The sequence below is a fragment of the Egretta garzetta genome, unplaced genomic scaffold, assembly GCF_000687185.1.
Source record: "Egretta garzetta isolate BGI_Z169 unplaced genomic scaffold, ASM68718v1 scaffold375, whole genome shotgun sequence".
Lineage (NCBI taxonomy): Eukaryota > Metazoa > Chordata > Aves > Pelecaniformes > Ardeidae > Egretta > Egretta garzetta.
This window is the reverse complement of record NW_009259786.1, coordinates 1,335,648-1,352,784: the sequence shown is the minus strand read 5'-3', so window position 1 is coordinate 1,352,784 and position 17,137 is coordinate 1,335,648. Positions and strand designations below refer to the sequence as shown.

Below are 17,137 nucleotides of genomic sequence, written 5' to 3'. Positions count from 1 at the left end.
TAGTGGCTTTCGGTTTGTAAGAAAAATATTCTAGACTCAAAGAAGTCTAAATAATAGTTTGCTGGAAAGAAGACTGTGTGTGAGAAGTTTCTCTGTTCATAAATAAATAGCATTACCTGACTAAGCTCACATTTTAATACTGGGGCATTGTTTTGCTTTGTTTTTATATACTGTTGCAATAGTTTAAAGCTAATACTCCAATTAGAGAAAATTGGGGGAAGCATCAAGGGAGAGTGAGAAGGGAACTAATGCTTAGTAAGAATCATTGTTTTGTTTACTGTATTAAATCTGCTCTTACTTAAAAAAAAAAAAAGCAAAACAGCAAACTTTTTGCAAATGAGCTGCATAACAGTTGAAATTTCAATTTAGGAAATAAATATATTCAGAGAGAACTTTGAACTTGAAAGTTTAATTGCTCTGAATCAATATGGAATGATGATTTTTTTTTTAATAGAGATTTATTTTACAAGCTGTATGGGGACTGTGGTTCGTTTCTTGCTCTATTAAGCGTGCTTTGGAAGAGAAGGGTATTTTGCAATGCAGAATGACACTCAGAGTATAGACAATGATAGTATCTTTTCAAGTCTTGTCTCTGCCTGTTCTGGGTCATGCAGCAGGAAAGAGGATATAGCTGTCACAAGGATGTTGTCCTTTTTCTTTGTATATCTTTCGGTGATGTGATACCTGTAGCTGCCAACTTCAGAAGGCTGTAAAGGGATACAGGGAAGCAGCTAACAGCTTCAGCACCTCTACAGAATCTGTTTGGTTCACAAGTAACATTAATTGCCATTGAATTCCCTGACATGTCTCTCTAGGCTGATCTTAACCTAATTTTTCCACCAAGACATTTGAAACTTGAAAGCTGTGAGTGGTCTGGGGTGGGGATCTCTGGTTTGAGGTAAGACGTGGATAGCTGCTACTTCATTCGGAGATCAGCTTTGCGAGGAAGGCTTTGTGTTTCACTGTTGAGCCCTAAACCTTGATGGAAGCACATAAATCTTGACTTGCCTCTAATGCTTTCATATAATTTTATAGTTAACTTTTCTGTAATACTAAAACCCTCAAATTTGATGTTCAAGGGCTGGAAACTTGCAGTAATTATCTATTTTTCAAGAAACTTTGAGGCAGAACCTCTGTAGTGTGCAGCTCTCACATCTATCCCTTTTGTAGTGTCCTTAATGATAGTGCAAACAAGATTCTTAAAAGTTAATCATCAAGTGTAATATGACTCTCTCTGCTACATTTCATTTGGCATAAGAAAAAGCTCATTTTAGGCTTGGCAGGAGTTAAAATCCCAGTAATGCTCATGAGAATGTTCTGCAAGCAAAGCTTCTGTTAATCCTGTTCCTGACATGCTCATATGTAATTTGATGTGAAATCTCAAGCACTTACACTGAAAGATCTGCACCTGTGTGGTTTTGAATGCACAGAAAGCAGTAATACGGGCACAAACTGATATCCAGTTACTACCTAAAGGTCAAAATGACCTTTGGATGGTTAATGTCAACACAAGGGTTGTATTAAGGCAGTAGCAGGTATGATTGATGCTCTACAACCTCATAGATTGGATGTAGCAACACAGGATAAATCACTGCATTTATGTCAGGTCTTCCAAAGTCAGAGCTGTTTTTTCAAACTCCAGAGTTAGTCATTGCTCGCTGAGTTGTTGCTAACCAAATTCTGCAACAAAATACGTATGTTTAACAAATTCTGTTCTGCACAAACCTTTTTGTAGTTGCTGGTAGGTATAATTTCTTTGTATGTCTTAAAGAAGTGTGCAGACTCCTTGCCTGGACACAGTTAGGTTAAAAAAATAGCAAAGGTTAGTGAGTGACAGTATAAAAATCAAATGATGATTAGTAAAATCCGTGCTCTTTTCAGAAGTGTGGTTGTGTTACTTTTCATTATAAAAAATGCGAGGGTTGCTGTAGAGGTTTTAACATGGAAAAAAAGATGAATTCTCTTCCTGAGCTAGCATAACCTTAAACACAGCAGAACCCCAAACCTTTAAAATGCTTGCCACTGAAGCTGTTTGCATTAGCTGTTTTTGTTACGGTGAAATGATGATTTCTTAAATGTTAAGGCTATTTTACTGCATTTCCATGGTGCTTGACAAGAAAACATGAGTTGCAGTCTGCTATTGGAGATTAATTTCCTAAGAGATATGGGGTATGTAAAATGATCTTTGCAATGTGATGTGAATTCTGGATTTTGTCCTTAAACCTAGTATATCCTGACTTGCGTGGGATTGGCTAGGTCCTTCAGTTGTCCCACGGTATGTGCTCTTTGCCAGTCCTTCAGAGGCAGCTAACTGTCTTGAATACGCAAGCAATTGTAAGGGTAACACCTTTGTGGCCAGGGTTTAGCTGATGAGAAGGAACTGTAGTTTGTTACTCACCACTAGCAGAATAAAGTAAATTGTTTTCCTAATGATACTGCAGCAGGAAAAGAGCACGCTTACTCTCGAGGACATAGCCCTACCCTTGGGTAGTTCTGGCTTTTGTCTCTTGAAGATCTCTTCAGCAAGCTGTCCTGCAGAAAGGTCAGTCCCCTGGCAGGTGTTGTGCAGCATCAGAGGGGAGAGCTGCATCATGTCCATCACAGTCGTAATCCCAGGCAGCCCTCAGTCCTTCAGGGTTTCCTTTTTCAGGCCAAGATCCCTCAACTCTTTGAGGCTGGGAGTGTAGCACTTACTTGGCTTCCCACTCCATTTTTTTTTTTAATTTTTTTTTTCCTCCCCCAAGGAAGGCTTAGGCTTAATGCCTCCAATGATGTTGCACCTACATTTCATCTGACACGAGCTAGTGCTGCTACTGAAAGAGGCATTGTAGATGACTTAAACTGCCCTGACCCTTCCTCTTCCCCAAGCAGGTTTTAACCTGTGGATATTGATCAGTTGACTTCCCTGATTGCACAGTGGCACAAGTTTGGGCTGGGAGGTGGGGATGGATGGAGACCAGGGAAAACAGAGTGGCCAGAGGTAGGTAGGCAAGGCAATGTAAATAAGTAGGCTGGAACCCTCGTAACTGTAAGGGGGAAGAGCAGTTATCTAGCTTGTTTCTTCCAGCCCTGTTTTGGGTATTTTTAAGCAATTCACCGTGGCGTATTGCTAAACTTCTGATGTGTGTCTTAAAACAAAGATGTTAGCATAATTTCTTACTGGTGCACAGTTGCTGCCTAGGACCTATAAAGACTGAATGTGCTGAAATAAAATAAGAGTATGGATACAAGAGTGGGTTACCACACACTAAAAGGGGAATGCTTCGGTGGAAAGAGAAAAACAGCAGCGACATTGTGTGAGAGGCCAGGTGTGAGAGCCGAGCATGTGACACTGCTCATGTCGATGCAAGGAAAACTGCATTGCTGCATGGTGCTACTGATGCTGTACCTGAAAATAAAACTATGTTTGTTGTCTGAGGGTCAGATATCAAAGAACAGGAATGGAAGGTAAAAATAAGATGTTTCTGTATTTTTTCTGTTAATATGTGGATGAGCGGACCCGAGGGAAATTATCAGTTTTAGTGGGTTGGGTTTTTTGTTGTTGTTAATATTTAACCTGTAGCAGGTTCTTAGTGGAAATAAATTTGGAAATTCGACTGGTTTTAGTTTGAAAAGGTTCCCTGTGCAACTTCCATCCCACGACTGCTTGGTGGGGAAGAAGGAATTAATTTTCTGTGTAACTTATCTCTTATACAGCAATGTGAATATTGAAACTTGCTGCAGTAAAAGCAGCCTACAAAACCAACAGCACCTGCATTGAGGCACTGGCTTCGGCTCGGTGCTTGTGAAAAAATTGGCAGTGCTTGTCTCTTCAAGTAGCTGACATACAAATGGATATTCTTCGTAATAGAGAAAAAAAAAGGCATTTTGAAAGAGGGCTTTACTGCACCACCTTCAACATGCCCCATGTAGGAAAAATTGCACAGCTTTTACAGTTCAGCCAGCACAATTCACGTCAGGTGCAAAGCTGGTGGTGTGTAGTGGGCAGCACAAGCAGCTCTGTGGCACTGCCATCACCTTGCTGCATCCAAAACTGAAAATTATTATTGCACATCCATTTGCCAGCTGAATGTTGTAGCTCTTTGTCCCCGATGAAACTGGGAATGTGATAGAGGAGATTCAGGAATGTGTGGATTTCCTGCGGTCCCTTCTGGTTGTTTTTCTGTCAGGTGGGCATGTTTTTAACATGATATGAAGTATCATCCTAACCAGTCTAATGACATTCTTGTTATGTTACAACTTTATGCAATTCGATGTGAGAGGGAGGAAGATAGTTTTAAAGGGGTGTGTGTGATAAGGGAGGTGTAATGCATGATAAGTGAGATAAGGATATCCAGAAGCAGAACAAATTTTACCTGTGTTCATAAGTCAGAGATGTCCTTACATAACTTGTAAAGCTTGAGGAAATCCCTTTTTATAGCATTGTGGGGTTTTTTTATTTGGACATGAACAGTTTTCTTTGTTAACAGTTTTCTTTGTTTTTACAAAAAAAATAAGGTAAATTCCACCTGTGAATTTTAATTATTTTTTAATAGTAAATACTTCTGCAAGGTTCAGCTTCTGAATTTCATTAAGCCAAACACAGTGAAGTTTTGTTTTTGTTATTTTGCCACTGTTTTGAATAACTTTGTTCAAATCCCCTACTTTAGCAACCTTGCGCAGCTCCCTGGGGGAGGCTGTGCTGTGACTTACACAACTGGGGAACTGACTCTCTGGCTCCTTGAACTGAAGTCACCTCTTTTCTCAGTACAGGAGCCTTTACTCAGGAAAAACAGGTAACCTCTACCAAGGCTTCTCTTTAGTAAGTTGCAAAATGTTTTGCTGTGCAAGTTGGAAGAGTGCTGGTTTTTTAATCTTGTGTGCTGAGATGAAAATTACTGTTCCTTTTCCTTCTCCCCTACCTAATGCTAATTAATTTGGGGGTGGGGTGGAGGGTGACAGACAGAAGAAGGAAGGCAGTGATTAAGATGTGCTTTTCAGGTTTGTTTAAAAGCTGTCTTTGCATTTTGCCTTCTTGCTGTCGATGCCCCTGAGCAACGCACACTGTCCACAGTGTGTAGGGGTATATGTGCAACTTAATTAGTTGGGTGTTTTCAGTGGGCAAGCTGGCTGAGGATGTTTTGGTACGGAAAACCTCTGCTGTGTGGACAAGGTGGCTTTTGTCTTTGCCTCCTCTGAGAGTCAAGAAACTTGAGGGTCTGGCAGCTGTCAGTAACTGGCATAATTTGTTAAACTGCCTTGAAAGCCTGAAAAGCCTGAATCTGTTACTGAGTAACAGGGGTTTTCTACACTGTCATGATGGTAAGATACACTGTTCCTCATGCATTAGAGACTCACTTCCATGTCTTCTCATTGCCTGCGTTTGTTGGAAGAGGCCATGCATTTCTTAAGGTGTGCAAGAGAAAGAAAATATCAACAGCACTGAAAAATGCTAAATATGGAACACTGTGAAGTAACACCTGGGTGTTTTGTAATCTCAATGTTCAGATAACTCTCTTGAATATATTTAGACTATCACCTGTAAACAGTGGTAAGTGCAGTCTATGTAAAGAATCAGAGAAATTCAAAAAAGGAAATACTGGAGTAATAAATAGTTGAAAAGTGACAAAAGGTTGTTACCTGAAAGTGGCAAAAGATGTGATCTAGGCTCTTAAGAAGTTAGGTAGTATAATGCAGTGTGTTGATTTTAGCTTTGGGCTTTTCTGGGTTGCTGTATTGTCATAGTGAATATGGAAATATATGACATTCATTCACTCTCTTTTTAATATTCTCAGGCATTTCAACATAATTTGCAGCTGACAGTCATACAGACTGTTGGTTGTGGTTTTGAAGTTTGGTTGTTTGTTTTTTTTTTTTTAACTCTTGATTTTTTTTTTGTAGAGTGCTTCATTCTTTTGAAGCACATCAGCCAAAAATACAGGCACAATTTAAACTTTGTTTTCTGTTATTTTTCATTTAATACTTGGAGTAAGGTTTGGAGGCTCATCTGCTGCTGCTTCTTGTTCGGGTTTTAGCACCAGCAAATCATTTTCTCGATTGTTCGTTTTCTGATAGAAGGAGAGGGAGACCTTGTAGGATAATAAAGGATAGTGCTTGTATGGTGAGAGGAGAGGTAATTATCTCCTTTGTACTGACTTTGTTGAAGTAAAACCATGTTGAATATGGGGATGCTCCCAAAGACCTCTGCTCTTCAAAGACTGTGTTGTTTATTGACCACATAAGATGTTCTAATGCTGCCGCTGAAAGAACATTTGCTTCCCTAAGCAAATGCACCCTGTTGCGAGTAAGTATAAATTTTACATGTTCCTAAAGTGGTGGTTTAAAAGGTTCAATCTGAAGCCAAAGTGCTGGTATTTGCTATTTTCTTTGTGCAGTTGTGCATCCTTGTGCTCTGTGGCTCTTGGTCTCACACAGTTTTAGTGCTGGTGTCCTCTGTCTTTATTGGAATTTGATTCAGAACCACTGCTGTGTTTTTGATTAAAATTTTATTAAAATAATCTTGTGTTGATATTTGTATAGTATTGTAACTATAGGAAAGTTACAATTGTGAAATACACCCAAATCCTTTCCTGAAGAAGGGTAGGGGTGCATAGGTAATACAATGAAAACTCCCTTTCAGTTTTGTGGAAGTTAGGTTGCTTATTTCTTAACATCCTTAAAAACGAAGGAACGCCACTCTTAGCAGTAGCTGGCCCAGCCTTGGTCTTCATATTTTGCCATTGGGACAAAGGAGGGATTCGTAGCAGTCCTGGGCTCTCTGCCTCCACTATAATCCCTGTGTTGTTCTTAGCTTTTTCAAGAGTGCTTGTGAGATCGGAGGAGCATGACAGGAGAATTGAAAGCTCAAGATCCCAGTCCAATTTAAGCTAAATTAAAATGACTGTTTGAGACATCAGAGGTCTTTTCTGCTTTGTTGTTCCAAAGCCTGGTCTAACATGGGGCTCTGCTATGCCGGTTTAAGCTCATGCACATAAAGTCAGGCAACCTTATCTTTGCTTTAACATAATGTTTAGAAAGAGTTGGGGGATGTTGATAGGCCAGTAAATGGTTCTGTGAAATAAAGATGTTGTTATGAAAAGTGAAGTTTAGCAAGTGGGAAAAGAAAATAAACATTTGAGGCTTTGCTCTCTATGTCCTGTACCATGTTTGTTACTTGTCCTTTTTTCTCCCCAATGTCTTGCACAGGTGATTAGCAGGTATCATCACCAGTCCCACTGAGAGAGGGTGGGAGCTATGGAAATAGCTGCAGTCAGCAGCAGTTATTTTGATAGGTCAAATACCCAGTTATTAGTCTAAACTACGTCTTTGTGTAGTTATTTTAAGACTGTAAAACCACACATAGCATTCACCAGAATGTTTTTAGCGTGCTGCGTGTGGGCAGGGTACACAGCTTTAGTTATTCATAGCTATACATTGGTTTTACGTGCTGCTTCTGTACAAACACTTGAAGTAGTTTTTCTAAGAAAGCTAGCACATATAGGTTGTGGTTGACTTGAGATACGGGTAGAAAATAGACCTCTGTTTGCAGTCATCAAGGTCTTGATCTGGAAATTGTATTTCAGTAAGGTTGGTGAAGAGTGCTGTAATAATACAAACTTTTCCAAACTTAAAATTTGCCTCCATTCTCTTGCAGAGTTCTCAGAGTAATTAAAATTTACTGGTTTCCTTCTGTATTTCCTTTCCCCTTGTCACTTACAATGCCTAGGACCTGATTACAGCAGGCGTATCCTCTGATCGGGATGCTTGTTGATAGGCAGAAAGAAGTAGTACAAGCTATGTGTTAGGTTTTTGGTGTGGGTTTTTTTTGTTTGTTTGTTTTGTTTGATTTTAAATACAAGTAGGCTGTGACAGCCAGAAGTACCTTGTGTTTAATGTGCTTTGGAATTTGACAGATTAGAAGAAAGTCCTCAAATAGATAAATAAAATATATGCAAACACACATATGTAAAGGATTGCAACTCTTTTATGAAAAATTTCCTTAAGGTGACTATCGTGTTATTCTACCTAATGTATTCTAGGCTGTCTTTTATTTATAATCCAGTAGGTGTTTTCTTTAATTTTTGAGGACTTAGTCACAGTTGTCAAGATAATGAGCTTTTTGTGGTGTAATTTTTTGTTGTCCTTATACCCTCCTTCCACACTGAACTAATTGTTACCAGAACAAGCAGGGTTTTTGTTGTTTTTTCCTCCCTGAAACACTCAAATATGGTTTTCACTCTTAAAAACCCAACAGTGTTTTAAGGTTTGTTAGGGAGCTCCTGCAGTGCCTGCTTTAAAAGGCTTGGGTCAAACACGAGGACCCAAAGGGTGCCTGCAAACCTGCAGTGTGTACACGGATGCTAATTTCATACTCAAGCCTTGGTTGGATTAAAGGGTTGAATTATGTCATAGCTTTTGGCAAGCTGTGAGTAGTTACTCATGTGCGTAGCGTGACTACAGGTGTTGCCCAGACAGGCATCCAGCACGGTGTGATCAAAAAAGAATCAGCCCCTACTTGCAAACCACCCTTCACCTGAACTGGGCTGCCCTTGCACCCATCCCCATGGGCTTCTCTGTCAGAAACACCAATGGTCAGTGGCCCCTTCCCGAGGGGCAGACCGAGGAGGGATGCACTGCTCTTGGGAGCAGAGTTCTTGAGCTGAGGTGCCACAGATTTAAAGTCCTTGAGGCTCTTCTGCCTCTCCGTGGCTCTGCAAGGATCCAGGGACTGGATGGGAGCTGACCTGGGGTCCAGCCACCTGCCCACCTGGCTTTTGGGTCCCCAGTGGCCTCCGACTCTAGCTCAGAAACCTGGACCCACTTGTGCAGATGTGGAAATCTCCATGACAGGCCATTTTGAGAGCTAGTGAAGTCTGCAGGTCAGCTAATTTTGCTGCAAGGCTTTTCCTGAGCAGTTTGACGCCTGTTTAGCTATTTATTTAGATGCAAGTGCTTTGCTATAATCAAAGTGTTTGTACAAGTCATAGGCTGATAGAAATCCTTTCTCAGAAGAGGCTAAAGAGAGTTTTCTTTTCCCCACGAGGTACCTAAAATGGATGATTATTCTTTTGCTGTGCAAGCAGTAAGCTGTAAGGAAGCACGCTGGGATCTGAAAACTCCAGTTAGCAATAGTAAGTGTGACAATCAACGGCCTCTTGTGGCAAGCAGCAATTTTTGTAAATTTTAACACTCTGCTTAAATATTGAGTAGCTACAGCCTTAGAGACAATCTGGTGTAAGCTGGTTCATGGGGAGCTTCGTAACTGGTTGGATGATTCACGGTTTGCCTGTTTTCTCCAGCAGAATGAAAGGTGGATGGTTGTTTTTACAGCAAAACCAAGTCTGTTATATTCTGCTAGTGCTTGTGAAAAATATCCAACAAGTAATAGCATAGCTGGGCAACAAGTTTCCATGGGATATCTTGCTGAAAAAACATTGTGGTGAGAGTCAGACTAGATTCCCCTCCCTATAATGCAAAATATCTCAAAGATACTGGGAAGATAATTTCTGTAAGCAAAACTGGGTTTGATGTATCTGTTCGGTACTTGCTACCATACTGGCAGCCACAAAAAGGGGCACTGCTGAAGGATAGGGCAGATGCTGTGCCTTTGAAAAGACCCTGTGTAGGCTTTCTCTTTCCTTGGAGACCTGCAGTATGGAGCTGTTTCTCATAGTTTTGTCTGGCCTGTTTCTTTTGGGGCCTTCTCTCTTGTGAGCCTTTCATTATAATCTTCTGGATCAAGAATGAAGCCTTCAGATGTGCAACGGAAATTTCTGTTTTTAGGTGCAGGCTCTTCCCATTTGGATCTGTGGGAACTCTTACTGTTGACTACAGTGAAATCCAGATCAGACTTGTGGTGACTTGCATTTAAAAAACACTATCCCTTCAGGTAGCCTGCACCCTTCTAAAAGCAGTTGGGTGAACAGTAGGAAGTATATATGCTAAATACAAGCTGATGTGACAGTATTGTAGGTCTGCATATTTAGAAGTAATGTTACCTAGAATACTGTTGGGATAAATGCATCGTGTACCCCGTTGTGATTCCTTTGGAGTGGCCCATTGTTCTCTTTTGATTACACCAAAATAAATCTGAACACGCAAGGTTTCATTGTAAATATCCAGATATTCTTGTTCTAAGGTTGTGCATAATGCAGTCATTCAGTAACGCTGGAGAGTGTTGGAACTGCTTTATATGGATTTAGTAAAGGTAATTTGTTCGTGGGGCTGGCTGGTGTCTAACCTTTTTGAGCTTTCTTTGTGCATCCTGTACCAGTGTAACAGGGGTCCCAGACTCTTACCAGGAGCAATAATTGCAACTGCAGTGCAAATGCTAAATAATTCTGTACTGTACTGGTCAGCTTGGGATAGAGGAAAAAAATTGAGTTGGAAAAGGGCTGGTGTGTATGCTTTTTATCAGGACTGCTTAATAGTTTTTTTGTGTTAAGTGCCGCATCAGGATCTTGGCTGGTTGGATGCAAATTTATCTGTTCTGGTTTCTGTCAGAAACAGTCTGCCCTGGTAATCTGGGAAATAAAAGCCAAACTTTTGGGGGAGGATTTACTATAATTCCTGTACTAGAACTTGCCCTTCGGGTTTATGTGGTAATGATATCAAAGTCTGTTTCTTATCTCTTTGCAGAAAGGACGTGTTTCTGACGGTTCCTGAGCTCCAGGGGTGTGTGGGAAGCTCCAAGAGGTGGCAGGTATGTACAGGGAAACTAGTGGTATGCCCCCCGCAATAACGGGGGCTGTGGTGGGTTCGTGGTGGCTGTGTTACAGGTGTCTGTTAATAAAACAAATACACTGCAAGAACACTAGGGACTTAATTCATATGGGAAAACATAAATCAGGATTTCATGGTAAGCTTGATTTATTCACTTTGTTTTGCTTCAAGACCAGAATACTTCTGAAGAAAGTTATCAAGAAAGGGACTTTGTTCTCTTGGGAACATACTGTGTGTTTACCTGTGGTTTAGTTACCACGGAAAGGCCCCATTCAGGATTGTAGCCCTCCTATGGTACGCAGTTGAGGGGGTTCTGGGCTTGCTTTCAGAGACATTTGTATCTTTGGAAGTGTTGCGGGACCCTTAGGATAGTGGTTTGGGGGGTTTTTTTGTTGTGGTTTTTTTTTTTTTTGTTTTGTTTTTTAAAAAAGCATGTGTGCCTGTTGATTTAGACATGCAGGTACTTCTGCGAGTGCTGGTACTTGCCAGTAGGCATCTTCAAATAACTTTGACTGACTGAGTCCTGTGAGCCCGAGAAGAGATGAGGAAGAAGCTGAGCGATATTTTGTATTGTGGTAGTATGTTTAAGTAAGTGGTAGGGGAAGATGGATTTGGAATTTCAGGGACTTTTATTTCTTGGTCGTTTGAACAGTTCTCGCTGCAGCACTGACACTATCACAACCCAGGTTCAATATCTGGGAGAACCCAGTGAGGCAGAGAAGGATCTTAAACCACATCTTTCCCCTGGGCAGGTCTTGAATTCTGCATTTGGGATAGCTTAGCGTCCAAGTTAGCAGAAGGTGCTGGCACTGCAGCTGTGGTTGGGTCCACTGATCATCCTTGTAGTTTTACATTAATAATTTTGGTTTAATTTGCTTCTACACAGCCAGGCTACAATGCCTACAACCTCTGATAGCTTAGAGGTCAACTTGTCCAACATGCTAGAGTTAGCTTTCTTTTTCTGAAAGACAAAGCAAGCAGAAGCAAACGCTTTCATGTTGCTCTTTGGAATTTAATACTAATGTGATATTTATAACAATCCACCCATAATCTGAAAAATAAGAATCTTAATCTCCTAGTTGTTGTCTTGTAATCTTTGGAAGGTTTTTTTGGCATAATACTTTGTTTTCTTGCCATCTTTGTAAAAAAAAAAAAAAAAACAAAAAAAACCAAAAAACAACCAACCAACAAGCAAAAACAAAAACAACCCAAAACCACCAAAAAAACCAAACCAGGAATGCAAGTTTAAAAAAAAAAAGTGAAGATTATAAATATTCACTGCTTTAAGCTCAACTATTAGCTTCCTGAGTACTACCTGGTGGCATATTTATAATGCAAAATCAGGAAAATAATACATTTCTGTCTTCACTGAAGATTTCAGCCTAAAACTGGGAATTTCAGTTTCTTCAGAATTTTTATCCTCTTTTAACACTAGTGCACATCCTCCAGCAGGCTTTGTGGTGGAGGTAAAGACCACATCAAATTATCTTAAAACGCTTCATCTAATTTGCACCTAGAAACTACAAAGTATTTTGAGTACAGTTTGAAATGATCCTGTGCTCTACATGTATGTTAGTCATAAAGGGCTACTGGTCAGCTAGTTTGAGGTTTTAACTTACCTCAGCAGAAAGCAAGTTCATATGTATTGCATAGTAAGAAAAATAGTGTAAAAATTATGTTTTTGGTGAGACAGTCTAAAAATGGCACTGTACTTGAGGTTTTAAAGGGTGAGAACTAAAGCAAAGGATATATGCAGCCTGTCCTTACTGGTCTAAAATAAATGAACTATGTAACTAAAACTCAACTGCTAAAGATAAATTGCACATTTCTTACTGTGTAATTTTGATTGCTTAAAATACAAGCATTGCTAACTTTTTCTTCTATTTTTGGAAACAAAACTTTGGGCAAATTGAAAAAGTCCGGTTTAAGCGAAATCTCAAAGTGGGAGTTCTGTGGTCTGTTTTTTCATGTATGAAGCCTTAAAATCCTTGTTGTCAAATGGGCATCAATAAACATTGAAGCAGGTCTGTATTCTGTTAAAGCTTTCAAAAGTCTTTGAAGAAACTTATTTTGGGAGAACTTGCGATTTATGCCTTCTGACAGGTGAATCTTTTAACTCCCACCTTTTCTGCTGGAGGAAGCAATTTGCTTATAAATTTGCCTGTCTCTCCATATTGAGCTTCCTATCCCTCATCATAGTAACTTACAAGTTCTACAAATGCATAATTTTTTTTTTTTTTTATCTGAAAATAGCAGGGTAGGCTGCCTGGGAAACCTGTGGTTTTTTTCTCCCAGCAGGGGGAAGGGAGGGTGCCTTGCAGTTGGTTGTTGCTTACTGCAAGGCCCTCATTTGCTGTACTTGGGCAGCAAGCATGTGAAAATTATTTCATGGAGAGGTAGGGAAGTGTATATGTTAGAAGGTCTTCCTTCTAGCCCAAAGGAAGGTGGTCTTTTGTCTGGCAGCCTTGCCGGGGCTTGCATCACCTGTGGTCATAAAGTTGTGCACTGCTTGTGTTGGGGAGGAGGAGGAGGCGGTACCACAGATGAGAGCATAAGCACAGAGTAGGTGGAGGATTGCGAGAAGAGAACCCCGGGGAGGAGAATGAAGTGCAATACAAAATGGGAGGAAAACGATGTGGGCACTGTGTGCCTGGGGAATCAGGAAAATGGTGACAGGATTAGGGCAGGAGGGCCACAGCCCGTCTGGTGCAGGGAGAGACTGGATACTCTTGTGATGCTAATGATAATTTCTTCAGAATCACAATGATCCCAGCTGTTAACGCTGACTGCTATGGGTGTGTGTGTCAGTAGATTCTCAATATGGGTTTAACCTTAATAGAGAAGATAAAGGTAGATCCATTTAGCGATGTTTGTAATACTGAGCAGAATTCTGAAGTTGCACAATGCAACTAAGTAGTTACTAGAAGGAAAAAAAAGATTTCAAAACCAGGATTGCAAAACTGGGCATTTCCTAACTTTGAAATTCCAGAATTTAGATGGCTTGTGCAAGTATCACACATACAAGATGCACACTTGAATCCAGCCTTATCATGCTGACTGAGGGAGAAGGCACTGACCTGTAGTTTTTAATGTTCCATTTTATTACTTACCAAAAACCTAATTTGTTACTGATAAAGGTTTCTGAATTGATATCTTTGGAAAATGACATTATGTGTTCACAAATACCTCTTTGTGCTTGTTACTTACTTTGCCTCTGTGTCCTGGAGGATGGGGAAAATGGCAGTTTCCTTTCCGATGTTGGTTTCTCAGCTTGTCCCATTGCAGGGCTAGCATTTTGCATTTTTCTAGTAGGTGGACTGGAGCACTGTTTCTTTGATGCTCACTGACATGGACGTTGGAACTATATGTTTTTCAGTCTTGGTAACAGTCAGGATGCGCCATCGCAACTCCCTACTTTCGTAATGCGTGCTAGTATTCCTTATTAGCACTTAGGCAGCCTGAAATTTTTCTTTGTACCAGTTTTGATATTTTGTCCTTTGAGAGATCAGAAACTTGACTCTTCCTGTTTCTCTGCCTGTGCACTAAAATTATGAATGTTAATGGGAGTGTTCACAGCTCTGAATTTCCATCTGTGCTCTGCCAAACTGACATGAGCTCTGTTAATTGTTTCTTCTTCTGTAGTTGCCCTGTTTTTTGTCACCATAAATACAAGCATTATGGAAGACTCATGCAAGTTGTCTACATGTTACTTTGCTCCAGTTCGTCATTATACATTGGTATAAAATCATAAGCAGCAGAGTGCCTAAATTAAAACTACTGGTTTAAATTTACCTCAGAAAATTTTCAGTAGTTTCACAGAAAACAGAAAAATAGACCTGTGGTCACTTTTAATTAGAGTTTAATTATGTAACTAAGCATTTCAAGTCTTTCTGCTTTACTTCTTAAACATTCTTGTTTTCAAGCAAGTTTTAGCTCATTTTTAGGAGTAAAACCTAAAGCATTAGAGACCTAACTTTCCAGAAATGCAAAGCACTCAAATCTAATCAAAGCCAGTGAACACTGATGGAGCTGAGCTTAATCTGGAACTTGTTTCTCGTGGTAAATACTTGGGAGAGCCTTGACCTAGGAGTCGTTGCAGGAAGATGGGAGCAGCGGAGACTCGTGGAAGATGGTGTAGAAAGTGGTGAATGGTTTTGTTGATTGCTGGTGAATGGTTTTGTTGATTGCTGGTGAATGGTTTTGTTGATTGCTGAGGCCAGAGCCCTTTCTGGGCCTGAGAGTAATGGGTGCCTCATAGATAGAGTGACTTTCATAGGACTATCTAGGAGTTTTCCTATTTAAGCATTTTCTCCCTTTGTTTTTGTACTCGGTGGATTAGCCCTTGCTTTCCATAGCTGAATTTCTTTCTACCCACACACACTTTGAGTGCATTAGTAGCATGAAAAGGCTTTGCTAAAAATGACACTTCTGTTCATAAGATCCCAAGGATGGGAGGTGCAGCACGTTTGTATAACAGACACTTAAGATTAATGTTGCACTTCTCATGTCCTTTGCTCTCTGAACTTAGCCATAGTGATATTTATTATCTTGGTTTATCATTTATCAGAGAGGTGGGATTTTCTCTGACTCACTATTAAAAGTAAGAAAATATGCAAACTAGAGTTGAATTTTGTGTATTAAACATAAGTGGAAGTTCAAAATATTTATATTTCGCATTCTAGGTGGAAGTGATTGCTTTCAGTTATGGCCTGTTTGCCATGTAATGTGTAGCTTGTTTTTAAGAGTTGTATTTTCACTAAATAATGTATTCTTTATTCAAATTAAGCTATGCAGACAGCTGTAGAAGTATTGCAAGATCAGTACATACAACATGCTATTTTTGGCAGCACTTGGTTTGCTTTCTTTTCTACTTCTTGCTCCCCTCCTCTCTCTGCAGCATCATTTATTTCTTCAGCAAAAGAGAAGAATGTGCTCAGTTGCACTTCTCAGCAGCTCCACAGCCTGTGGAGAGTGTGGGCAGGCTCTGTATGCAGCATCCTGGAAAATGTGTGTTCTCTTGAAGAAGTGATCTACTGAAAAGCGTGTACTTGTACGGTTGTTCCAGCCTGACTTGTTGCACTGCTCTCAAGGTCTGAAATGCCTGGCCTCTAATACTCTGTGGGATTTGCATTTCTTCTGCCGAAGAAACGCTACCTGCTGCAGTTATCCAAGGAGCACCGAAGAGCAAGGACACTGAAGATGGCTCTGTGTGCTTTTTATGCAGTTTGGGGTTTGTTACTGGAAGTGGCAGTAGCATTTGGCCCAGTACCAAGGATCACTTGGGAACACAGAGGTAAGAAGAGAAATTTCAGTAGTGTAATATGGGACACTGCCACAGCCTCAGGGTTTCTGTGGGATCTGAAACTCTCTGAGGCTGTATGTTCTTCCAGCCTGCTTGCTGTGAGTTTGGTCAGGTGTTGCTGCCTCTGCTCAGCTTGTGAAGTGCTTAGGACCAGAATAGTCAAAAGTGATTCAGGCACTGGGTTAATTTGATTTCAGATCCTTCAAGTAGTTCTGAAAACATAGCTTTTTAAAAGAGGAATTTTGAATTTGGCTTTCTCAGCTGAAGGATCTTGCAGCTGAAGCTTGCTTCAGGAGAAAAATCCAATAGCTGTGTTTTGTTTTAACAAATTATTTTTACTTTGAGTCTGAACATATTAGCAAAATGCACCTCTCTATCTAATAATAATAATAATTTTTTTTAGACTTTTTCAGATTGAGATGTATTTTGACACTAAGCCATCCTGTGCACAAAATAAATCACCAAGTGAAGGAACAATAAGCATTTGGCCCTCTTCTGACAGAATTATATGATGCCTAGAGTCGAAACAATCTTTTTCCCAGAACACCACTTTCCCTGTATTTGAAGTTGCAGCAAATACTCATAATCTCCTGATAAAATCGGCAAGAGCCGGCAAATGTGTCACAAAGAGAAGTAATATGGATCAGAGAATCCTTTAGCATTTGCTTGAACAATTTAGCCTGTGTCTGAAGAGGACTCTAGAGCAAGGACTATAGTTATTTACTGCTGTTTGTGAATATCCTTTTAAATTTATTTTCTTTTTTTTTTTTTTTTCTTCTTTCCCTCTGCACCTCCCTGTGGTATGGATGCTTGAATTTTTACAAGGTGTTGTGTTTGGGTCCTCCTATACTACTAGTTAGTTAAGTACGAAGAAGCAGCCTTAAATAAGGATGTTAAATACTGAGAAGTCATGAAGTAGAAGTAGTAACAATAAGGTGATTTATGAGATGGTTATAGGAAGTGTTTTTCCTGTTTATTGGTATAGCAATTAGTGAGCTGCTGATGTAGCTTTTTAGAAAGGGTAGTCTAGCCAAGGCTTGTAGTTACTGCTTAGACTCCTCGATGCTCCAATCTTGTATAATAGTTAAAATTTGGCACATTGCTGGTTTATGGTATTAAGGTAATGTACTGCAG

The 17,137-nt window shown here is 40.0% G+C and overlaps 1 protein-coding gene across 1 annotated transcript in view; it reads left to right on the top strand.

The window, feature by feature from the left end:
• Positions 1 to 15,655: 15,655 nt before the first annotated feature.
• SEMA4D (semaphorin 4D) overlaps positions 15,656 to 17,137 on the top strand; it is a 19,730-nt gene continuing 18,248 nt past the window's right edge. Inside the window, exon 1 of the mRNA XM_009639528.2 lies at positions 15,656 to 15,994. Coding sequence (XP_009637823.1) covers positions 15,901 to 15,994 — 94 coding nt within the window. The 5' untranslated portion in view covers positions 15,656 to 15,900. The remainder of the gene's footprint in view (positions 15,995 to 17,137) is intronic.